The sequence below is a fragment of the Megascapheus bottae genome, chromosome 3, assembly GCF_031878675.1.
Source record: "Megascapheus bottae isolate mThoBot1 chromosome 3, mThoBot2.hap1, whole genome shotgun sequence".
NCBI classification, from domain to species: domain Eukaryota; kingdom Metazoa; phylum Chordata; class Mammalia; order Rodentia; family Geomyidae; genus Megascapheus; species Megascapheus bottae.
This window is the reverse complement of record NC_143511.1, coordinates 71,763,847-71,789,598: the sequence shown is the minus strand read 5'-3', so window position 1 is coordinate 71,789,598 and position 25,752 is coordinate 71,763,847. Positions and strand designations below refer to the sequence as shown.

Below are 25,752 nucleotides of genomic sequence, written 5' to 3'. Positions count from 1 at the left end.
ATACCTTCCATAATTTATTTTTTTTCTATTTTTCTTTATAGTTATTTTGTTGTTGTAGTAGTTGGCCTTTGGCTTGAACTCAGGGCCTGGGTGCTATCCCTGAGTCTCTTTGTGCTCAAGGTTAGCACTTTACCACTGAGCCATAGCACCACTTCCAGTTTTTGAGAGGTTAATTGGAGATAATTGGACTCTTCAGCTCAAGGTTAGCATTCCACTATGTTGAGCCACAGTATCACTTCCAGTTTCTAACTTTTGAAGTTGGAGGAAGCCATTAGTCAAGGAATGTGGATAGTCTGTAGAAAAGATAAAGAAAAATGGGATGTACCCTATAACTTCCATAAGGAAGCAGCTTTGCCAGAAGCTTTTTTATGCTAGTGCAACCTCTTTTGGATTTCTGATCTCCAGGATTATATGAAATAAATTTATGTATTTTATTTACTATATTTACACCATTTCACTATAGTGGCAATAAGAAAGGAATTTAATCTATGAAGATTCCTTGACTTTTTTTTAAAACTTTTAATAATGTCTTATTAGTGCTTGGTTACCATTACATTTTTTTCATTTTTATTTTGTCTTTATTAAGTATATATGTTTAAATAAGTAAGTAAACTCCATGAATTTTCTTTTTGGAAAGAGCTAGAACATTTCAAATAGCCTTGCTTGACTTTGTTGATAATTATTGTCCACAAATTAGAATGCTATGGAATAGAACATTGATACTTGATTTTAAAGTTATCTGTCTGCAGAAAGTAAATGATTATAGAGGCTAATGGAGAGAACAGAGATTTGCATTTCAATTTCTTTCTTTTTCTCTTTCTTTCTTACTTTCTTTTTTTGTCGATCTGTCTCTCTTTTTACAACAAGTATTACTTTTATGAAGATGAGAAGAAAATCTTAGGGACTTTCCTACTCAGGCTGTCTTTGAACTGAGATCTTCAGATCTCAGCCTCCTGAGATGCTAGGATTACAGACGTGAGTTTCCTGTGTCCAGCTAAGTTACTTTTATTTCACTAATGCAATCGACACGTATGTAACTTTGAGTCTATCTGAATATATAAACATAAGCAACAAAGCTAGACTCTCCACTCCCAATAGGGTTTCTAGTTCAGTAGAGTTGAATTAATGGGCACTTAAGCAATTATTATACAGTATATTGTTGGAACATTCAGGAACTGGTAGGAATACCAGAGTTATAAATATCTGGAGGAAGTGACTAGATGAGACATTTTACTTATAAAAATTGAGGGAAGATTAAAGCACTCAAATTGTGTTCACTGGACCAGAACTCCATTGCCTGGATACTCCAGATCTACAAAATCAAAACTTATTGGGGATATGGCCAACAGTGTGTTTTGTAAGCCTTCTGGGTGATACTGATTCAGGAAACCATTATTGTTACTGCTGCTGAGATCCAGGAGAGGTAAGGGGGAGTGTAGCACACTAAATAGAGCCTGAGTAGAGAGCCTGAAGTCATTCATAGTTTGAGTTGAGACAGGAGAAGACAAGTAAAGCCTGATCAGGTTAGAGAATTTATATTTTCATCTGGCGCATTCTTGTCAGTTGTCAGCATTTTCAGTAAAGGAACAGCATGGTTAGCTTTGTCCTTTGGAAAGATCACAAATGAATGGAAGAATGAAGAGTGAACAAATGCAGCAGTGATTCATACTAGACACTATGTTGAGAATCAACTCTACAACTTGTGGATGAGCAAGTGGGAGACAAAGAAAAGGAAGGAGTGACATTGTTCAAAAAAGAAAATGTGCTTCCTTCATTACCTGACTTAATAACTGTAATCTCTTTGTATATCACCTTTATAATAACAATAAAAAGAAAATGAAGTTCATAAATGAAGAGATTGTCTTAGGAAGCTAGTATGGTAATAAAGTGCTTGTTAAAGGATGGAATAAAATGAACAGGTGCAGCAGATATTTGAAAAGGAGAATTGCCAAGATTGGGTATCATTGATTTAAACAATGAGGATGCAGGAGAAAGATGGTATTCCCAAGTTTAGTGTCAAGCTACTTGAACACTATTAGTTCTTCAAACTAGCAGTTTCCTAGTCTTGTGATAGAGATTATTTACAGGAAAACCCTTTGGGGGATTATGAAGAAGATTATGGACCTGAGTGATTATAAACACTCACAGGATACTTATAGAAGAATCAAAAGAGGTAATCTGTAGACAAAGCAGTGATTTGCCTAGAGTTTGGGAAGGAAGGAAGCATGAGTGGAAGATGAAGGAGAAAGAAAGAAATTGATGACATAAGGTTCTTCAAATTGTAGGAAGAAATTTGGGAGGCCAAGAACATACCTCTTCTGTTATAATGGAAGAGAAGAAAGGAATGGATTATTGGACAAGCAATTTTATGCATTTTTGTGGTAGAAAAATTGAGGGAGTTTCCATCAGAAAATTGTTATCTTCCTCTGGCAACTGATGCTAAAGGGTGAAGACAGGGCTCAAAAGTTTAAGAATAGTAGATAAATTTAAAGTAGACAAGAGTTGGGCTGGGAGTGTGGCCTAGTGGTAGAGTGCTTGCCTAGCATATGTGAAGTCCTGGGTTTGATTCCTCGGTACCACATACACACAAAAAAAATCAGAAGTGCTATGGCTCAAGTGGTAAAGCACTAGCCCTGAGATCAAGCCCCAGGATTGACAAAAACAAAAACAAACCCAAACTCAAACCCAAACCCAAAGAAGTCAATAGTCTACATTGAAGAGTGGAGTAACAATTAGGGAGAAAACCAGATTGTTGTGGGCACTGAAGTCCCAATTGAAGAGAAAAATCATGAACTCAACACTGGCATCCGTGTGGGTTTTCTCCAAACTTTCTTAGAAGCCTTATTACATGGAGAAACTGATATTTTACTGTATTGTCTTGAAAATACAGTGTAGCAGAGAGGAAGCCCTCTATTCTCTGAGTTTCAAAATTCAAGAAACTCTTGGGAACTTAATATATGGGTTCCTATGTTTTGCATAACAAAGTAAAGTGTGATTATGGATCTCCCAGACATTTTGCTGGTGAGATAGACAGACAGACAGACAGACAGACAGACAGACAGACAGACAGATAGATTAGATAGAATCATCACTATGGAGTGTTCTTCAAACAAGAAAAAATTATCTGAATTTTTGAAAGGCTTCTGATGATTCTAATGCCTTCAAGAAGAGATTGTGTCTCTATGAAATGAATTACTTGTGGAATCTTTAGTTGGATGAGAGGAGGCAAGGGTATTCCAATGGGAAAAAGCAGGTCAAAGAAGTAGTTACCTTATCACACACACACACACACACACACACACACACACACACACTCTAGGGTACTGGAAATCAGTACTGAAATCAGTCTGAAGACTGGGAAGTTGAATACTGAGAATGTATATTACAAGTGTTTCCACAAGGAGAAAGTTGTGGGTGGTAGCAAAGTCCAGGGTGTGACTATGGGTGTGGGCAACTGAGTTGTAATGGAATCATTACAGATGAGGTCAAGAAAGCAAAAGTAAGAAAAGTAGATGAATGACTTAGGGTAATGACAAAATTTGGAGTGGAATAAAACACCGTGGACCAAGTTCTCTCATTTTTAATGAGTGAGGCCCTGCAATAGTATATAAGATGCCAAGAGATATAAAACAAAGTTTTTACTCTTCAAAGTTCTTATTAAAGAACTCAGATGGGTACCAAGACATGTGAAAGGGTATCAATGTATGTGAATTAATGCACCTTCTATCTGGCAAATATCATGTAACCCTTTTACTAATTACAATAAAAAAAATAAAAAATAAAAAAAAAGAACTCAGAGTACTAGTTGTTTAATAAATAAAAAATTAAGAGTTAAATTTTTATTCAGCAAATAACATGTCCTGTTAAAATTGTGATCTAAAAGCTATTAAAGTCTAGATGAGGAAAGAGACTTCAATATCCAGATATGTCAGACCACTAACACTTAAGTGTTTCATACTTTTTTTTGGAATTTCTAGTGTTTGTTAAAATTTATGTATAGCCTATGGAAACTCAGTGGAAAATAAAAAATAGTGTTTAAGTCTGTCATTAGTAGTTTATTAGAAGCATGACAAAAATAAAAAGAAGTGGACTATCTTCAAGAAATGTTTTCTAACTTTTGGAACCTCACAAACTTCAAGTTTCATAAAGAATAATTTATTCTGTGTGATGTTGTCTAGTTTCTTTGTGACTTTTTTATTTTCTACTTTTGTTTTTATAGTTTTATAGGCTACTACCTCAATCCTTTTTGGATTCAAGTATTGGTATAAATAATAAGCAAATATATTCTAATCGTTGACTTGAGAAATAAGTAAAAGTGTTAAAAAGGATATACTCTCCATGTTTAAAAGGATATACCTACTTTATCTCATCTAAATAATTTTACTTCTGTGGAGCAGTGTCAAGTATCAACTGCCCTTTGGAGGTTATATTAGGTCCTTCCCAAAGAAAAAGTTCTCAAACGTCATCGGTTAGTTGATGGATGCTATTCTGGAGTTGAGGAGCTGTGGGGGTAGGCTGTACTGACCACAGGAATGTTCAACAGCAAATGCTTTGGCCAAGGAGCCTTCAATGCATTTTGACCTCTTTGAAATGTTAGGACCGATGATCATTCTGGAAGCTGAGAGTACAAAATCATCTGTCACAGATCAAAGGTATTATGTGAGAGTAAAAGTGCAGAACAGGCCAGTGATATCCTATCAATAAACCATGGGTGTTTACAGATCCCCTAAATAACAGGTCCAAATAGATTTCATTCTGGTAAATAGTCCAATTGCAACTTTATGTAAATTTTTGTCTGCTTCATGTATTTTAAGCCAGGTTTCTAAACCATGTGGCTTTTTCTACTAGACTTCAATGATTAGCAGCCACCAAGCAGAGACCTTGTCATTTCTATAATACCAAGTGTCTTTAATCTTGAGGACTGTTAGAAAACTTAGGCTAGTATAATTATAGAGCATTAGTATGCAAGATCAGAGTTTTAAAAAGTTAGATTTGTGGTTTCTTTCTCGCTTGTAATTATTTTCATCATCTCTCTCCTTTCTCTTCTAGTTCACAGCCATGAATGACCCGCAGTGCTTCTACAATGAGTCCATCGCTTTCTTTTATAACCGGAGTGGAAAGTATCTGGCCACAGAGTGGAACACAGTCAGCAAGCTGGTGATGGGCCTTGGAATCACTGTCTGTATCTTTATCATGTTGGCTAACCTTCTGGTCATGGTGGCAATCTACGTCAACCGTCGCTTCCACTTTCCTATTTATTACTTAATGGCTAATCTGGCTGCTGCAGACTTCTTTGCTGGGTTAGCCTACTTCTACCTAATGTTCAACACAGGACCCAATACTCGGAGACTGACAGTTAGCACATGGCTCCTCCGTCAGGGCCTCATTGACACCAGCCTGACAGCATCTGTGGCCAATTTACTGGCTATTGCAATCGAGAGGCACATTACGGTCTTCCGCATGCAGCTGCACACAAGGATGAGCAACCGGCGGGTGGTGGTGGTGATTGTGGTCATCTGGACTATGGCCATTGTGATGGGTGCCATTCCCAGTGTGGGCTGGAACTGTATCTGTGATATTGAAAATTGTTCCAACATGGCGCCCCTCTACAGTGACTCATACTTAGTTTTCTGGGCCATTTTCAACTTGGTGACCTTTGTGGTCATGGTGGTTCTCTATGCTCACATCTTTGGCTATGTTCGCCAGAGGACTATGAGAATGTCTCGGCATAGTTCTGGACCACGGCGCAATCGGGATACCATGATGAGTCTTCTGAAGACTGTGGTCATCGTGCTTGGTGAGTTTTGTCTCCAGTGTACCTTACTATATGGATTGTCAGTATCTTATGGTATGACAGTGGTGAGCCTCAATATGAATATTTACCTCATGTCTATGGAGAAAGTAGAGGGGATGATGAAATTCATATGAAAGGCAAGTGATAAATTCAGCTTACCAGCCCTAACTGTTACAAAATCAACTAAATCCTGGTCTTTCCCGATGGTCCAGTGAAAGGCATCATTGAAGATTTGACTCTTTAAAATGGGAGATATCTCATATGTCAGGGCTCCATCCTGGTACTACCATGATGTGGAAGACAGGAGGAAAATACCAGAAAACAGATTCATCAAACTTTTTTTGTGGGTCACGGGCTTGAACTCCTCCACCTGGGCACTGTCCCTGAGCTCTTCAGCTCAAGGCAACCACTGTACCCTTGAGCCAAGCCCCACTTCCCATTTTCTAGAGGTTAATTGAAGATAAGAGTCTCAGGTCCTTTTGTGCTTGGGCTGGCTTTGAACCTTGATCTTCAGATCTCAGCCTCCTGCCAATAACTAGGCTTACAGGTGTGAGCCATGGTGCCTGGCTCATTCAACTTTTGAAAAGTTTCCTAATGTATGTAAGGAGTGTGTGACTTCATCTTTTTTTCAGGATTAACCATGGTTTTAAACTAACCTCTTTGTTGCCTTTGAAATCACTAATCATTTATGTATATAATATGTATATATATGCTTATATAAAATATGTTACATATAATTTTGGTTATATGTGACATACACACACACACACACACACACACACATATATAACACTAACCATCATTTGATAAATTAAATAAAAAATAAATTGACATATTGGTACATTGACCCAATTCTGTTTTGGTTAGGGAAGAGGCACATTGGAAATCATCTATGGCTGTATTGATGTGACTTGCTTGTAGACTTTTAAGAATGAGATCAAGACCTTAGTTTTACTGTCATACTTAGTTTCTCTCTCTCTCTTTCTCTCTCTCTCTCTCTCTCTCTCTCTCTCTCTCTCTCTCTCTCTCTCTCTCTCTCTCTCTCTCTTTTCTCATTTCCTGAAGTCCATTTTAATAAATATTCTTTTATATGATCAGATACACATTGGCATTAGCCTCTGTGTTCCTCTCTTATAAATATCTTCCAGGGCTGGGAGCGTGGCCTAGTGGGAGAATCTTTGCCTAGCATGCATGACGCCTGAGTTCAATTCCTCAGGACCACATACACACAAAAAAAGCCAGAAGTGGTGCTGTGGCTCAAGTAGTAGAACACTAGCCTAAGCTCTCAAATATAGTGCTCAGGCACTAAGTTCAAGCCTCAGAACTGAAAAAAGAGTATCCTCTTTGGTCTCACTGGGTGTGAATGCCTAGAGTCCTGTATAATTTATCATATGTCAATATATTTTTAAATCTAGCTTCCACGTATGAGAAAAAAACTTGTGCCAGTTATCACTTTCTAATTTGTTGATCAGTTAGGCAATATTGCCACTGGTGACCCGATCACTTCAGTTGTGAGATGATCTTATTCCACCCAACAAAGCTTAGTGAGAGTACAAGGATATTTTTCGTGTGTGTGTGTGTGTGTGTGTGTGTGTGTGTGTGTGTGTGTGTTGAGGCTTAAATTCAGGATTTCGGCATTATCTCAGGTTTTCTCATTCAAGGCTGTGCTTTTCTCCTTGAGCTACATAGTTATACTTCTGTCTTTTGGGTGGTTAATTGGAGGTAAGAGTCACAGGCTTTCCTGTCTCATCTAGCTTTGAATGAGCATTCTCAAATCTCAGCCTCCTGAGTAGCTAGAATTTATAAGCTTGAGCCACCAGAGTCTGACTCGCTGTACATTAATTATCAATGAGATATTTAACTTTTCTATACCCTAAAACAAATTTTCCATGATATAGAGATGCATCTTAATTACCATCAGTATTATTCATGTATAAAACTAATAATATGAGATATTTTGTTGTCTTTATTTATTCAAGTGTTGATTTGCTGATGACCTAAATGTCACTTGGCACTATTCAGATGTGTGTGCTTTTTTGTATAATTTCTAGAATTGCTTTTCCAGTAAATGACTGCTAAATTTGGACAATGAACCTGCTAAGTTCTTGTTTTATGTTTGACCTTTAAATAATATTAGTACCTTTCATCTCGCAATATACTTAATGATTCATATCAAATTAACTTTTGTGCTTCATTGGGTTGCTTTGCAAGTTGAGCCAATTATTTTGAGATTTTATTGAGCTATAATTTCACATATATCTTCTCTTACTATCTCTTTTCCCGGCCATAAGCCCAAACCTTACACTTGAATCTAAATGTTGTTGCTTTCAGAGATTTTTGGCAAGCAAACAGCATAAAGATTAAATACAGCTGTTTTTATGCAGAATAAATGTCATGATTTCCATAGTCACAGAACATAGAGAACTCCAATCAAGATAATAGATAGGGCAGGGAGTTTGGCCTAGTGGTAGAGTGTTTGCCTAGCATGCATGAAGGCCGGGGTTCAATTCCTCAGTACCACGTACATAGAGAAAAGCCAGAAGCAGTGCTGAGGTTCAAGTGGTAGAGCTCTAGCCTTGAGAAAGTCCAAGGACAGTGCTCAGGCCCTGAGCTCAAGCCCAGGACTGGCAAAAAAAAAAAGAAAAAAAAGATAATAGATAGCTGATGAATGTGATTGTAGTAGAGAAAGAGGAATTTTTTTTTAAATGGATTTTCTGAGAAAAGCAGTAAGAATCAGAGAATGTATAGTATATGAGGGGATGGGATCATGTTTGGAAAGCTTGGCTCAGAGAATGTCAGATACTTGTTGAGAGGAGGCTGCATCCTATCCATGCTATATGGCCTATGTGAATTGTCTGTAGACTTGACTGCAAAGAAAAGATAGTTTGATCTGAGAAGTGAGAGTTGTGGTCTATCCAAAGTTCAACTCATTATAGGCTACTGACTTATTTATTTATTTTTCATTCTGTCTTGGGTACGTTTGTTTTCTGAGATCTAATCACTGTCCTGTTTGCTAATGAGTCAGTTTGCTGAGGGCTGGCAGGCAGGGATTGTAGTGCCTTCTTTCCTATTTTCTTTCCATGTCTATAACTGTTGTCAGGCAGAGTAGATGCTCAGCGAATAATTATTGACTGAATGAAAGTGGAGGGAGAAAGTTTCTGAGCCTTCAGAACAGGAAACTAGAGGGAACCTCAGTGACTTAACTGTGGTAAGTAATATTTTATTTGGTTATTTGGGCACCAAACCTTGCTACACTTCTATTATGTTATGTGGTTTATTTTCATTTAGTTTACGTTTTTTTCCCATTATTTTTATTTGGAAAGGCTAAAAATGGAGGGGGTTATAGTTACATAAGTCAAGCAAAAAGTACATTTCCTTTTGGACAATGTCATTTCTTCCCTCACTTTCTCCCAGTTTTTTCCCTTTCATCTCATTTACAAGCTGTGTAGTTCATTTTCGATAGTGTGCAATGAATACTTTTGCTGCATTTATTTACCCTTTGTTCCTCCATTTCTGTGCCTCCCCTTGTGTTCCCAAAGACATACAAACAAGACAAAAAGAAAACAAAACAGCAAAAAAGGGAAAAAGCTCTCTTGTTTCCATTTCCTGAAGTTTGAGTGAATATATAGAGAGCTGTGTAATTTATTTTGTCCTGGTATATTTTAGATCTAGCTTTTGCAAATGAGAGAAAACTTGTTGTTTGTGTTTCTGAGCTTGGCTTACTTACTTCATTTAACATTTGTTCTAGGTCCATTCATTTCCCTGTAAATTCCATAATAGAATTATTTCTAATAGCTGTGTAAAATTCCATTTTTTAAAGAATCCACTCATCTATTGCAGGGCATCTGGGCTGTTTCCACAACTTAGCTATTGTGAATAGTGCAGCAGTGAACATGGATGTACCAGGGGCTTCATGATAGCCTGGCTCACCATTATTAATCTCTGATCCTTACTTCCCAGGTGGTAAAAACTGAAGCACAGACAAGCTAGGTAACTTGCCCAAGGCTACATAGTTCAGTAAAACTAAAAGGAGTAAGGATTCAAACTCAGACTCCAGAGTTCTACAATTCATGTGGAAAAACTACAAGCAAAGGCTTTATTTTGAAATGAAACTTGCAAAGTAGGGTGCTATTAACTTGAAAGTCTGCAAATCCATTGATGCTGCCTTGCCCTGTACTTTGTGTCCTTGGGCAGAAAAAGCTTTAAGGGAGACTTCCTTTGTGTCTTTTGCTTCTGATAATGCTAAGACTCCCATTTCGACTGCCCTTTTCCATTGTTTGGCATTGCAGTACCAGCCACCCACTTGCTTCTCTCACTGAGGGAATGTTTTGTTCAAGGTGCACTTAGCTCAAAGTTCATTGTCCTTGTGTGAAGTCATGTCACCCCTTCCCTGGGCTGGATTTCTCCCCACTTGACATTTTACTAAGAATTTCTTTTGCATCTGTTCCTCAGTTGAATGGCTAACAGTGAAGGCACTCTTCCTTATTTGACCACAGGCTGTCTTGAGATGTAAGTTTTCTCTAGCTCTATTCTTGATGGTGACAGTTCTGTTGGGATCATTAGAAGAGAACTGGAATTTGGAAAGAAAGTCCTCATGAAGGTGTGCTTTTTGTTTTGGAGTCTTGGGAGGGGCACGGAGTAAAATCAGTCTGGGTGGGGCTTCTTCAGAAAAAGGGGCAGACACTTGTTTTTCTACTTTGATCTGGAAATGGTCAATTTTGGCCTAGAAATGATCACCAGAGCTAAATTATAATTTATTACCCCTGTTCGCAATGCCAGAGTCAGTACTTGGAACCACTTGTAGCTTTGTACCTTGAACCAAAGACACTTGCCTTTTCCCTATGTTATGTTGAAGTTCTTGCATTATGACAGGGTAAGTCACGTGTCTATAAAAATGATTGTGTGTGTGGGGGGGTATGTGCGTGTGTTCTGATACTGGTGCTCAGTGTCCCTTAGCTTTTTTGCCCAAGGCTAGTGGTGTACCACTTGATCCACTTCTGGCTTTTTGGTGATTAATTGGAGATAAGAGTCTCATGGAGGGGCCGGGAGTTTGGCCTAGTGGTTAAAGTGCTTGCCTAGCATGCATGAAGACCCGGGTTCGATTCCTTGGTACCACATACATAGAAAAAAGCCGAAAGTGGAGCTGAGGCTCAAGTGGTAGAGCTCTAGCCTTGAGAAAGTCCAAGGACAGTGCTCAGGCCCTGAGCTCAAGCCCAGGACTGGCAAAAAAAAAAAGAGTCTCATGGACTTTCTTTCCTGGGATTGGCTTTGAGCCACAGTCCTCATATCTCAGCCTCCCAAGTAGCTAGAATTACAGGCATGAGCCACTGGTGCCTAACCTGAGCATTCTTCTCATTCTTGTTTGATGCAGCTGTAGGAATATCATAAACCATGTCCTTTGACCACTACACTGATCTTCTGGTCCTTCTGTTTTCAGTGTAATTCAGCAGGGACACTGTGCAGTGCTAGTTTATGTGCTATGGGTAAAAAGGTGAATAAGTTGGTTGGCTCATGCCTGTTATCCTAGCTACTCAGAAGGCTGAGGTTTAAGGATCAAGATCAGAGTTCAAAGCCAGCCAGGGCAGAAAAGTCTGCAAAACTCTTATCTCCAGTTAACTAGCAATAAGCTATAAGAAGAGGAATAGAGTAAGTGGTAGAGCATCAGCCTTGAGTGAAAAAGGTAAGTGACAGCACTCACATCCTGAGTAGCTCTAGTACTGTCGAGAGAGAGAGAGAGAGAGAGAGAGAGAGAGAGAGAGAGAGAGAGAGAGAGAGAGAGAGAGAGAGAGACAGAGAGAGAGAGAGAGAGAGTCACTTTTTACAGTTTTTCATGTTACAAGAGGCTGGAGTCTCCAACTCAATTGAGAAACTTATGTCTGAGTTAGCTCATAATCCAAACCAGAACACAGGGGTTTTCTGACTGTCACTAAGGCTCTGTTTTTATGGCACCAAGGCTTCCCTTCTCTGTTTATTTCCATCCACACTTTCCATCATTTTCTTTCTTCTAAACATCAACATGGATTTATTTGGCTAGCCAGGCTTAGAGTAAATATTGTGGCTATAAAGGTAACTGGATTCTAGGCAAAGGGTCTCTTTGAATTTGATTATATTATAGCCAGCTGGCCTTCTGAAAAGGAAGCTTTGACAAAACACAACTGACATTGATTTTGCTTCCATATTGTATAGCTCTTGCATCTATTAGCAGCATGGTATCTTTCTTAATAACAATGTGATATTGATGTCTTTATTCAGCTTGCTGTATTTTTAAATTAAATTTGGGCTTTATTATGTGTGTGCTTGTATCTGTGTGTGAATGAGAAGATAAGTGTGTGCATGTGTATGAGTGTGTGTGTGTGTGTGTGTGTGTGTCTGTCTGTCTGTCTGTCTGTCTTCTCACTTCTACTCACTGAGGCTGGATACCACTGGAATCTGGATGATTTTCACCAAGGTCAATTTCTCTCTTTATCTCCAGAAGGAAGTTGGCCAATTTAATTTTCAAGATAGTTGAGGTTCCATTTATTCTATAAATAGAGAGTAACTATTCTATAAATAGAGAGTTAGGAGACAAACTACTGTGGACTAACTGTGTAGAGTTTTCTAATAGAAAATTTAAAAACGGAAATGAAGTAAAACGAAAAGACAGTGTTTCCTCTCTTTAAACGGTGCTTCTCTCACTTGTGCACTTGTACAAACACTGTTTACTCAAGGGAAAAGGCACATTTATCAGAGATTGTCCAAAGAAGTGATATTTGGGGCCTTACTTTTCTGTAAAATGCTGTGTGGTATGAAAAGAAGGCCTCCCAATTGGTCTTGTTGCTAGGGAAAGAGAATAGACACAATGTCTCTTATTCCCTGGCCACAGGTGACCAAGTTACACATCCTGTTGCTCTGAAAAGGAATTAAAACTACCCCAAGTCTCTTTGGGTTCCAGTGGTGTCCCTATGAAGGCTTCTTTGAGGAAGAACCTAAGAGAATATTCATCACAGCCTTGATTGTTCGGCCAGTCAGTGGTCTGGCTTGGCCCTGTGTATAGTCGCCAGAAGAGACACCCTGCGAAACTCCCACAGTTCTGCCCAGACCCAATCCCCAAGCTCAGGTCAAAAGAGAAAAAACAACTTTCAAACACCAGTTCTGTATACCTTCTGGTTACCCATCCTCATTCAAATATTTTTCCTTAGAAGAAACATTTAAACAGAAACAAAATCCAGAAAACCACATGAACCTAACAGAGTTCCTTTTGAGGTATGGACAGAGGGCCTCAGGACATGAAGCACTTTCTTATTTTAGGTATATTAAAAGTGATTCAGACCTTATTCGTCTGAGACTCTGAATTCTAAAAAGTTACTTGGGTTTGTTTTGAAAGGGAATAAATGATATGGATATTCACAATGTTGGGGGACCACTGGGGATCAGTATTGCCTGCAAGATGTTGGAATCTTAGGTATGGAGTAAAATTAACCAGGTAAATAGGGCACCTTTCAACGAATTCCATAGCCTTTGTGAAACTCAGTTCAGAAATAATAAAATACGAAGGGGAAGGCCTTTCTCATCAGGTAGTTATGAATATTAGATGAATTAATTTATGTAAAGTACATACTTAGGTGTCTGCTTTACTGAGAACACTCACAAAAGGGAACCAGGTACTATGACTAGCAGGTCTTATCCTATTGAGGCTCTCTATCTTCTCTCTCTCTCTCTCTCTCTCTCTCTCTCTCTCTCTCTCTCTCTCTCTCTCTCTCTGTCTCTCTCTCTCTCTCCCTCTCCCTCCTTCCCTCCCTCCCTCTCTCTCCTTCTCTCACTCTCTCTCTGATATCAGAAGATATCAGAGATGTAGATGAGGCTTTATTTTTGCAGTATCTGTGATGTAATTCAAAAGTACTATTGTGTTTTAGGCAAAATAGTAGGTAATAAATTTTATTTTAAAATGTCCTATGCCTTCACAAAGGTATTTCCCTATTAAACATTGCCCAGACTTCACTTGTTGTAGGAATAGTCCTATTAGACTACAAGGAAGGTCAGTTTTGATCTATTAATTCTACAGATGAATACATAGTGCTGCCCTAAAATTGACTTTAGAATGGAAGAGGGCACTTTGTTAACCAATATCTATTGGAAAGTTGTCAGCTCCTCTGGATAGATATGCCACATTTAAGTTGCATCTGGCATCTCCTGAGTCTTTAGGGATCTATTCTCATTCTTTTTTGAACTGAAGTGAAGGACCCTTTCGGAAATATGTGAGGAAATTGGCAAGTGGGTAAGACTGTGACACCTTATTACTATCTTCCGGCTTCACAGTGTGACCACCTATGAATCTTTTACTCTGGATTTCATCACTGTCCACCTAGGAAGAGAAAGATATTTGATTCCTATTAGTGTACCAATGCTGGCTCATTCTTTTCAGAATTGTGATGTATATTTCATGAAACCAAAGGTTTATCTTCCTAGCATCTAGAACAGGACATATAATTTTTTTCTTATACTCTTTCACTTTGTCCTAGAGAGAGATTGTTGAGTCTACAGGGATTTCCCTTAACTCTGGAGATAAAGGGTCATATCCAATTTATAAAATCTTATTTTAAGTTTCTCTAAAACTATGCTTACCTATGCTTGCAAAACTATGCTTGTTATAAATGTCTAGGTTAAAGCTGAATAATTTTCTTCTTTTACATATACTTTGCCATACTCTTTGACAAAAGCATTTTAATGCAATTTAGTCCCCTCCCTGCCGCCATATAGGCATATTTATTTTTTTTCTTCTGTTTGTACATTTGATATTTTCAGGTCTAAATTACAGCTTTGTGCCTCTGAGAAGCAACTTTTAATCATGTATTTGAGTGAAGATGATAGTGTCTAGACTGAATGTGGTCATAGCTTCACTGAAACCCTGGCAGGTCCCTCATACCAATAGAGGACTTATTGTAATGATCCAAAACAAATATGAAGGTCTAAAAGAGCGACCCAGCAATGACAGTGTCTTTTTTGAAGAAGTGGGATTTAATCAGGGAACTTGGAAATTCATGGCTTCACCTATTTATCCTGCTTACGTGGACTTTTGTTGACACAAGGCACACTGCATTTGAAATGGGGTTTTCCATGAGTTCATTCTGCATGGGCACATTTCTACACTTGAGAAGAGAAGGCTTCTTTTCATGTGGCAGGCATGAATCCATTTGCTGAAGTTATTTTCCTTTCTCTTGGGAGGGAGAAGATAGCTGTGTAGGAGCCTAGCCTTGAAGGATCTGGTGAAGCGAGAAGCTGAGAAGCGTTTGTGTAGCCCTCAGTGACTCATTGCTATATATTCAAGACATGGCTCAGCTAACTTGGCTGCCCACTAGGTGCTCAGCACTCCTTGTTCGTATAGTGGCTCAGTTCCAAAGGAAAAACGGGGCTGTAAACTGAGCAGCTATAGTCAGTGAGTTTCTGAATACAACCAGGAGAGTCTGTATTTAGACATTTAAGTGTGTATGTATATGTGTAAATGTGCATGTGTGTGTGTTAGAGATTAAAGCACTTGCTTTATTTAATTTTGCTGTTTCTAATATTTTAGGGGAGAAATTTTTCATGAAAAACATGAGTTCTAAGGCTCCATGCATATATTCCAGAGTATTTACAAACACTGGTCAACAAAAACAGTTTTCCTTCTAGTGGAGCAAATCTGATTAGTAAGGCCAGCAATAGTATGTATTTCTGTGTTAATAGAGTAAGATGGTAAGATTGGGTTAATTCTGTAATAGAATTCCTGAATATTTTAGTTTGATCTGAATAATTTCTACCTTTTGGCAAAGAAAAAAGTTTATCACTAAAGCAATCATAAGGTTAAAAAGTATTAAAATTATTTTAAAAAGCATTGATCTGCCTATAATACATAGCAAATTATTTGCTGCAGTTATGTGTTCAGGTATTTCTTGTCATTGCACATTTATAATTATAATAATAATATTGCATGTAATTTGGTTCCCAGGTACTTTGTTGAAAAAATAACCTTCTCTTATTGGTATAAAGAGTTGTACAAGGAAGTTTCGCTTTTTGTACGCACACACGCACACGCACATAATGTACTAAATCAGACTTTACCTCCTCTGGGATTATTTTGAGTCCTTGTTTTCATTAGACTTAGAGGACATTTCATTTTCAATTTCTTTCCTACCAATTTGAAACCTTCCTGTGTTAATATTTTTAGTATTAAGAACTTCTAAAAAGTTGAAATGCTTTACTAGTCATCATGTCTAATTAAGTGCTATTATGTCCCAAATGGAGTATAGTTGTGAACAATTATAAACTGCTGAAACATCAGTCCCTTCAGTAACAGAGAGAATACTTTTATGAGGATTATACATAATAATGAATGTGAAAGCTCTTTTTATAGGAAGTACCATGCAAATGGAAACTTGTGCATGCTTTTACTGCTGTTGCTTATGGGGCAGTGGCCCAAATTAAAAAAGAAATATGTTTGGAATGATAAGTAAGAAATGTGATATAGAATGCAAAGTTATTAACTGTGCTGTAGCTCGAGATTCTCTCCTTACTGGTCAGTGTCGCTTTGGGTAGTCCATTTAACTTCTAAGGCCACTTTCTTCTCTGAGTCATGAAGTTATTACAGTACATCAGCGTACCATGATCCAAGGACCATACCACCTGTATCTGAATCACCTGGGATGTTTCCTAAGCTGGCTGAATTTGGGACTTTGGCCCAGACCTGTCTAAAATCTTCATGTTGGCTCCCAGGCTTTCATACCCCAGTTAGAGAGACACACCATGGCTACCCAGGCTGCTGGTAGACTGTGCTAATCTGTAGACAGAGCAAGGGTGCTTTTGGTACACAGCCTGTAAGTGTATGCTCTGAGGGGCACACTGTACTGTTGTGCTGTTATCTATGTGCTGCTGCTGTTGCTGCTGAGTCTGTAACAGGAAAACCTGTGAGTAAAGCTCAGTCAACTTCCATCCCTACCTTGCCAGGCATTTCCTTGGCCTGTGAAAATTGGAGAAAAACCAGGAGCAGCACAGTTATCTTAAGAGAGACCCTCATTTCTCCCAACAGAAGAAATGGAACAATGTATTTTTCATTAACCTGTTAGCAATTGCACATTTGCAAGGAAAAGATAAACCATTTACTTGTTCATAGATTGTTAAAGGAATAAATCTTGCCTCTTTTCCTCCTCCTACTCTTCTTCCTATTTGTCCTCCTCTCTATTTTTTCGGTGTGTGTGTGTGTGTGTGTGTGTGTGTGTGTGTGTGTGTGTGTGTGAGAGAGAGAGAGAGAGAGAGAGAGAGAGAGAGAGAGAGAGAGAGAGAGAGAGAGAGAGAGAGAGAGAGCATATGCGTGCGTGCACTTGCATTCGTGTTATAGGGCTTAAAATCAATGCCTGGGTGCTATCCCTAAGCTTTTTTACTCAGGGCTAGTATGCTACTGCTTGAGTCAGCTCTCCACTCTGGCTTTTTGGTGATTAGAAAGAAGAGTCTCACAGGCTTTCCTTTTCAGGCTGGCTTCTAACTGCAATCCTCAGATCTCAGCCTCCTGACTAGCTATAGGTATGAGCCACTAGTGCCTAGCAGATCTTTTCTATGTAGTTCTGTGAAGAACACTGAAACTGTGTATAAATAATTTCAGTTTATATGACATATATTACCTACTCTGTGTGTGGAAAACAAATACTAAAATGTATAATGCTTCTTCATTTCCAAATGTAAGAAACTAGGAGTCTGAATAGAGTAAATCTGTGGCAGATACAATTATGCAGCAAATAATAGCCCTGAAATCTGGTAGGAAAGGTATCACATGTAAATGACTAATGATTATCAAAAGCAAAAGGTGACAAAGGGACCATAGAAGGAGAACAGGGGAAGTTGTCTGTGATGGAATAGGCAAATTTGATAACTTTGATTTTTGATGTGGTCATTGAACTATTGGTGATGTTTGAGTACCCATCTGTTACATCACATTTACTCCCCAACTGCTGAACCATATTTTAATATTTATCACTTTTTAAAAAATTACTCAAGTAATTGCATATTGACTCTGGACAGAAAAAAGGAAGAACAAGAAAATCGAATATAATTTAGAAGTTTATTTTTATAGCTAAGCCAGAATATTAAGGTGAATATGCTGTTCTTTGGGATAATAGTTACAATTGAGATCATCCAAGTATATAATTTTATAGTGTGATATTTGAAAAATAGCAAGAAGCATTGTATTATGCTGTTAATCAGTCACTGGAAGCTTGATATTTCTACACAAGGTTTAGTGAATCCGTTGTATAACTAGAGTACATCTCTTGTTTTTTATTTGAAATAACCTATCTATGCATATTTAATAGTGGCATTGAGAATTTGATTATACTTAATTGCTCAATATTCTTTGGTAAACCTATTTTCCTTTATAACAAGGGAATGCAGTCTATCATTTATGTTACTATCTCAATGGTCCCATATTGAAATGGGTTGCATTATTTTTATTTATGATATTAAAGACTAGAAAATGCACAAAAAAGTGATGGGCACTCTTTAGGGATTGAGAAGCTAAGAATAAATAAAAATAGGAATGTAATTGCTCATGTTTAAATATATGTGCTACTTTGAAGTATTGTGTACCATGTAAAGGTCTATATTTATTTCATTGGAAACCTGACAGCAGGACAGCTGAGCAGTACAGTGTGGTGGTTGGCTAACTGCGTACTTCCTGGATTCTAATCCTGATAACTACTGCATACCAGTGAAGTCAGCTCAGGCAATGGATTCATTCAGTTGTCCCAAACTTCAGTTTCCTTGTCTGTAGAGTGAGAGGCAGAACAGGAGCAGCAAGATGTCAAAAGGTCAAGAAAGATTATTATACAAGATGTCAAGCATGTCAGTACTTGGTAGATGCAAAACATAGTATTTTTTTTAATCAGCTGAAACCCGATGTGTGTGACTCACTCATCAATATATGGTAAACAAGGGCAGTGCAGAAGGGTAGAAGCAGTCTCACTGCTGGGACCACTAGGACAGAGCTCCTTGAGTAGAAGTTCTTCTGTGTCAGAGACTCTGGAGGTAGATACACAGCTCACTTCCAAGAGCCTCGACTTCCTGTCTTACTAGGCAACTTTAGCCCTAATTAATGTTTCTGTTATCTCCAGTTCAGTGTTGTTTTTCTCCCAATAATCTTGCAGTGCCCTTAGTACACAGATATTGGACTTCTGAGTTTCATTTATTAAGCGGTTAGATAAGTTGATTAACTTTATTGGAACTAATCAGGGAATTGCCATTTTGTGAAATGAAATATAATCACATAAATTCAAAATGGGTTTTTGTCTGATTCAGTGACCTATGTGTACCCAATGGGTAATGTACAATATTGTAAAACTTAGACTCAGATCTGATTCTATTATCCACAATTCCTGTTCTATAGTTTCCAAAATATTCTCAAAAATTACAGCTGACATCATGTTGTTAAGGCATGATGTCACAGAAGGAATGTAATGTCATTGAATGCTGAAGTTGTGAGTTGCCTCAGGCTAGGAGTGAGGATATCAGACAAATGTCAAGTGCCACTTTCCCTAAAATGTAAGATACCTGTCAGTGCTCCTCTGAATTCCCTGTGCTACCCTTAAAGAATAGTTCACCAGAGCCCTATGATAATTCTGGCTTTATTTGCCTTATTTTCTTTGGGCCTATTGATTTTTCTTGCTTTCTAGTTCCCGTTTTTGTTTATTTTTTGGTTGTAGTTGTCTAGTTTCCTTCTCCTTTGCTCAGCACCTCTTCTCTGCCTAGTCATCACCAAGCAGCAAACACGTCCAAGAGCCACTTCTGGGCTTTTGTGTTGACATTCAGAGTTCCAGACTGTATCCCACAGGCTCTAATGTAGTTTGTAAGTCAATCAATATGTTTCAATTCCTGTAGGACTTCTTTGGTTCAGGACTGCAGGGAGCACCTTTGCCTCTTCATGCTTCCTTAGAGGCATGCCCTGTGGCATCTACCTGTAGGGTAGGTAAGTGTGCCCTCTATACCAGGTCTCCTAGCTGTCTCCATGGACACTATTGTATAGCAATAAAATAGTTCCTGTTCTTTGGGTTTCAATCCAGAGAATGTATATAAAACATTCGAGTGATCCATGGATCAGGCTGCTTGATTTTTATCACTTCTTTCTTTCTTATCTGCAACACTAGATTCTTCAACTGCTGAATAGAGATAATATTAAATCTTATTTTATGTGGAAAATCAAATGAGTATATGACCCCTTAGGACAAGGGTATGTACTAAATGCATAAATCATAACTGTTATTCTGATTTTATTCTAGATATAATTTTAAAGTTTGACCTTTAAATATTTTAAAATTTTATTAAAAAAAAGTAAATATCTGCAGACCAGTAGTGTGGCCTAGTGATAGAGTGCTTGCTTAGCATGAACAGAGTCCTGGGTTTGATTCCTTGATACCACACACCTATAGGAAAAACCAAAAGAGGTGCTGTGGCTCAAGTGATAGAGTGCTAGCCTTGAGAAAGATCAAGGACAATGCCCATGACAAGTTTAAGTCTCAGGACTGGCAAAAAAAATCAGTCATTTTTAAGGTTTTATATCGAGATTGGGCATGGTACCTGTCTATAATATCAGTTAATTAAGAGGCTGAGGTATGAGGTGCATGGTCTGAAATTGGCCCAGGTAAAAATGTGAAACCCTACTGGACAAACAAACAAAAAGCAAAAGGACTAGGGGTAGAGCACACGTAGTAGAGCTTGTGGCCCTGAGCTCAATCCCCATTATCATCAAAATTACATATTTATCTTGGCCAGTTTAGGAAAGAACGCCATACATACCAAAATGAAACCATATTCATATCATATTTTACTTATACATACTAAAATACCTTCATTAACATAAAATCTTTTCTGAGTTTTGAGAAATTATGTGTGCAAGTATTACTTTGCTGATTTCAGAGATGATCTAATTCAGTGTCAGAGAAACACTGTGATTTGCTAGAGAGAATTCAGTATTCATGGCATCCTTACATCCTAACAAAGGATTTGTCATTTCATGGATGGCATTTCTTCCTTGTTACACTATTGCCTTTAGTTATTTCCAGAGTAAAAGTTCAAGTTAAGAGTGCAAGGCAAGTGAACCAAGAAAGGAAGAGGTGAGGAAGTGAAAGAAAAGAAGATAATTTTCTTTGATTTTTCTCGTCAGTGGAAATTTCCTATTTCTCCTATGTCAAAGTCTGAATTTGAATTGATAGGGAAAAATTTCTCTGCCAAGAAGACCATCATTTCCTTCCCCCTTTCTTCTTTTTTCCCCCCTAAATGTTGACCTGCTTAACTCTTCTCCATGTTAGTGTTTTTGCTGTCTAACCACTTTCTGGGCACAGTGGCATGGAAATACAACATCAGGGTATAATTTTGTGTGGAGCACGGAGAACATGCTATTATGGAATGGAACCTCAGCTAACTAGCCTGGCAGCCTTTGACTGTGTTTCGATCTCCGTGTTAGATAGAAAGGTAGCAGTGCTTCCTCCTATCAGATTTGTAGGACCTTGGTACAGGGTTTAGTAGATGATTCTTCCTACACAGATTAAGGTTGAAAGGAGGACCAGTTACCATGTAGCTTTGGGACTGAAGGCCTTGACTTGAGTTACTGGCCTGTTAACTATAGGTTGTTAGTGTTGCTTGACAATGGGGGTATCAAGCTGACTGGATTCAGCATTGCCTGGTATATTGAGGCAGATTTCTTTGGTTAAGCAAGCACTGAAACTTCCTTCATGATATGGTAGTCCTCTAAGGAATCATCACAGATGCCGGGGGCAGGGGATGGGGGAGAGGCTGGGGGATGGGGATGGAGGGGAGATAGTAGCTTTAGTTTTAGTGTAAGTATTGGGATTATCTCATATGTGTAAACTTGGCCCCATGTGGTATTGGAAGATCCAGAAAAGAATTTGAGTTTGAGTTACAAGGCAGCTTGCCTGAAAACTGGTCTTTCTCTTTTGATGTTGTTTTTCAATACTGTTTAAATGTGCTCTAGATTCAGTTTTAAGTATAGCTGTCACTATTTTACAGTTTGTATGCGTTAGAAGTGCAAGGATGCATTTGCCTACTCTGTACTCTCGATCTCAGGCTGAAATTAGCACATTGGTTGTGCTGTGTTCCCTTCTGAGCCAGGGTCTGAGAAGGATCAGCTTCTCAGATCTCTTTAGTTATTAGCAGAATTTATTTCCTTGTGTCTGTAGCATTTATGGCTGCTTTCTTCTTTAAAAGTCAGCAATGAATAATCAGTCTGTTACTTCTAGTTTCTGGCCTTTAACTATTTTTTATTTTTTTTTAAGTGCTCATTTAGTTAAGCCTAGTGGGTCCAGGATAATCTCCCCTTTGGTCAACTTAAAGTCAATTTAACTACACCTGTAAAACCCCTTCATCTCTACCATTGCACAGAACTTCATCAGGAGAGGGACAGCCTATAACCATTGCCATATCCTCTGTGTCAGAAGCAACTTACAAACATGTACAAGGCTGTGGGTTTTGGATCCCAGCTCTGAAATAAAAGAAAAAACTGAAGCAAATTGTGTCTGCTTACACACAGTGGAAGAGCTACAGAGAGTAATTCAGCGTGGGTCAGTGCAAGTATTTCCACTGTAGAAAGTGCAGGTGGCACCGGGCACAGTGGCTCATGCCTGTAATCCTAGCTACTCAGGAGGCTGAGATCTGAGGATGAAGGTTCAAAGCCAGCCCAGGCACAGAAGAACCTGAGACTCTTATCTCCAGTTAACCTCTAGAAAATGGGAAGTGGGGCTTGGCTCAAGAGTATGGCTGTGGCCTTGAGCTGAAGGGCTCAGGAACAACACCCAGGCCCAGGGGTAGGGTGGTAGCCTTGAGCTGAAAAGGTCAGGGGAAGCGCCCAGGCAAATCCAAGCTACATGATCCACAAAAAAAAAAAAAAAAAAAAGTGCAAGTGGTGGACATGACATTCAAAAAAGGAATTATTACCTGAACACTAAAGGATGGGTATCATCTATTTAAATATATGTCTACTATATTTTTAAAAGAGATTTGCACCAGGAATGTCTTCCTTTACTTACCATGTTTTCCTTGAGTTTTTCTCTTCTTTTGGCTTCTGAGGCATTCCTTCCCATTCTCCTATCTCTGGACCCATTCTTTCGGAGAGCACTTCCTCCAATTCCCATTTGTTTGTTTTTGAAAGGCCACATCTCTAACCTGACAGTGCCCTTTGTCCACCCAGCTCAAAGATGTCCGGAGACTTACACACACCAGACTACCTACTTCCTGACCTCTGCGGTGTGGAAACACAGAATCATGTAATTGTGAGCTGCAGACAAGCCAGCAGATTTACTTGAGTCAGTTTGAAATGTGAGTGCCTACAGAATGACTTGTGGGTGACAGATGTGAGCTACATCTCACTATTAAAATAGAAATGAAACCTTTTTTGGTCTATAGAAGACATGATAGTCCCACTGTTATAGGGGTGATTTATAAAAATAATAAGAGTATTACATAAATAATCTTATATGCACAGGCAGAGAATATGCCTGTTTTGTGTATAATTCTTGTATTTCATAATAATTTAAGACAGCTTAAAAAGATGCATGGAATTCATAGGATGATGTTGAACTAAAAATAAGAAAAAACTATGGGGTTGGGAGAGAGAGAGTGGGAGAAAAACATGGGAAGAGGTAACAGTGTTCAAGAAGAAATGTACTCCCTACCTTATGAATATAACTGTAACCTCTCTGTCTGTAACCCTGACAATAAAATAAAATTTTAAAAAGAAGAAGCTACAGGAAAATACATGTAAGAAAATAACATGGAGCCAAGCCATAAATGCCATAAACACAAAAGTCTCATGTTTTGCTTAGTCACAAAGTAAATAAAAAAATTATCCTTCTCAGTACAGAGCCCAAAGAGACATCCATTTCCCCATGAAATTCGTTTATCTGTGTTTAGGTACTAAACAATTCAGCATTCTTCAGAAGACATGTAGGTCATTTCTTTTTTTTCCACAAACGCTGATGATCTGTGACCAAACAGTTGAGTAAAAGATGTTCCAAAAATGCACTCTAATTAACTTTCTGATACTGAAATATTGATTGTCTCAGACAGGAATCAAGTTTAGCACAGTTTTTCTATATACAACATAGCTGTGCGGGAGTGTGGCCTAGTGGTAAAGTGCTTGCCTAGCATTCATGAAACCCTGGGTTCGATTCCTTGGTACCACATAAACAGAGAAAGACAGAAGTGGCACTATGGCTCAAATGGTAGAGTACTAGCCTTGAGAAAGCCCAAGGACAGTGCCCAGGCCCTGAGTTCAAGCCCCAGGAGTGGCAAAAAAAAAAAGCACTGCCTGCCTTCTTCAAAAATTTAAGAAAAATTATGACTTAATGCTGGTGGCTCATGCCTGTAATCCCAGCTATTCAAGAAGCTGAGATCTAAGGATCACAGTTCAAAGCCAGCCAGGTCAGAAAAGTCCCTGTGAGACTTTTATCTCCAGTTAACCACAAAAACTAGAAGTGGTGTTGTTGCTCAGGTGGTAGAGCACTACTAGCCTTAGCAAAAGAAGAAGAAGAAGAAGAAGAAGAAGAAGAAGAAGAAGAAGAAGAAGAAGAAGAAGAAGAAGAAGAAGAAGAGAAGGAGGAGGAGGAGGTGGAGGAGGAGGAGGAGGAGGTGGAGGAGGAGGAGAGGAGAAACTCAAGGACAGTGTCTAGGCCCTAAGTTCAAGCCGCAGAACCAATGCTAAATCAATGAAGACACATATGCATGTCTGCATGAATACTTAGATACATACAATTATTACTTGATCACAAGTTGTTTTGTATCTTCCAACTAGAAAGGAAGTAATAGTGAAAAGGAACATATCAGCACTAATCATTTTGCTATCACATCCCACAATGGTCTTTTTATTAAAAAAAATTATTTTAGCCTATTGAAAGAATTAATCCAGATCATCATGGGCATTAAATTATTGTTGATATTATTATTTCTTTTAACATTATTTTCACTAGATCATAGAATTATGTATAAAATATTTGAAATCAGGGGCGGGGTGGGTTGAGGGAAATGGGGACCAAGACATGAGAAAGGGTGTCAATGTTTGTGAAGTAATGCACCTTCTATCTGGTGACTATAATGTAACCCTTCTATTAATTACAATAAAAATATATGAAAAAGAATATTTGAAATCAGTAGAGGTTTTTGGAAAATTTCTGGAGAAGGTAGATAAGCCATCTGCATCATTAGCAGTTCATTCTGCCTCAACTGTGTGAAAGGAGAGAGAGGGGAAAAAATGTGACTGATCTAAGAGTCAGGACAAAAGAATAATTTGTGTCCTATGGAACAAGGGCTCCTGGCTCTGAGTCACAAGTCCTGTGTGTGATCTTTGTTTATAATTCACTTATTTATTCCTAATTACAAAAGAAAATCACATTCTATGTCATGGTTTTATATCATACAAAAGGAAAGAAAACCCTGAAGAATACAGTGAATTCAGTTTTCCTCATTAGTAACAGAAATGTCAGGAGTTCCAATCTTATCAGATTTTTGAGATGACTGTATGAAAAGCATATTCCATATTCTCAGCCTGGTCCAGGGTACATGGAACAACTTCAAGGGATTCTGGTTATTATGCGTGTGAACACTTATACTTAAATATGTTCATATTAATACAATGAAATTGTTATCACAATGCAGCTTCCTTTATCCTTTATGTTTATAATCTGACTTTGGTTTATACTGACCTGCTTGCTTGGTTTTGGTTATATATGCTATCATTATTTAAATGTTTTTAATTTGATAACTTATTCAATTATTATATTGACAGCCAATCAGGAGAAATAAGCAGGAGATTAAAAGAAGACCAACACATTCAGTTTTTCTTCTTTCTCAAGGAAGTTACTTCCTATTTATTTCTGATAATAAGTATGAAAACAAGGTAGCATGCATATATATATATATATAAAGACTCTAAGACTCTAAAGTGTTCATATCTT

At 38.2% G+C, this 25,752-nt stretch overlaps 1 protein-coding gene across 4 annotated transcripts in view; it reads left to right on the top strand.

Moving 5' to 3' along the window:
- The window catches only part of Lpar1 (lysophosphatidic acid receptor 1), a 114,545-nt gene that overhangs the window by 58,880 nt on the left and 29,913 nt on the right, over positions 1–25,752 (top strand). For all 4 annotated transcript variants that reach the window (XM_090330420.1, XM_090330417.1, XM_090330419.1 and 1 more), the window contains exon 3: positions 5,050–5,797. In XM_090330420.1, the coding sequence (XP_090186546.1) occupies positions 5,050–5,797 (748 nt within the window). The remainder of the gene's footprint in view (positions 1–5,049; positions 5,798–25,752) is intronic.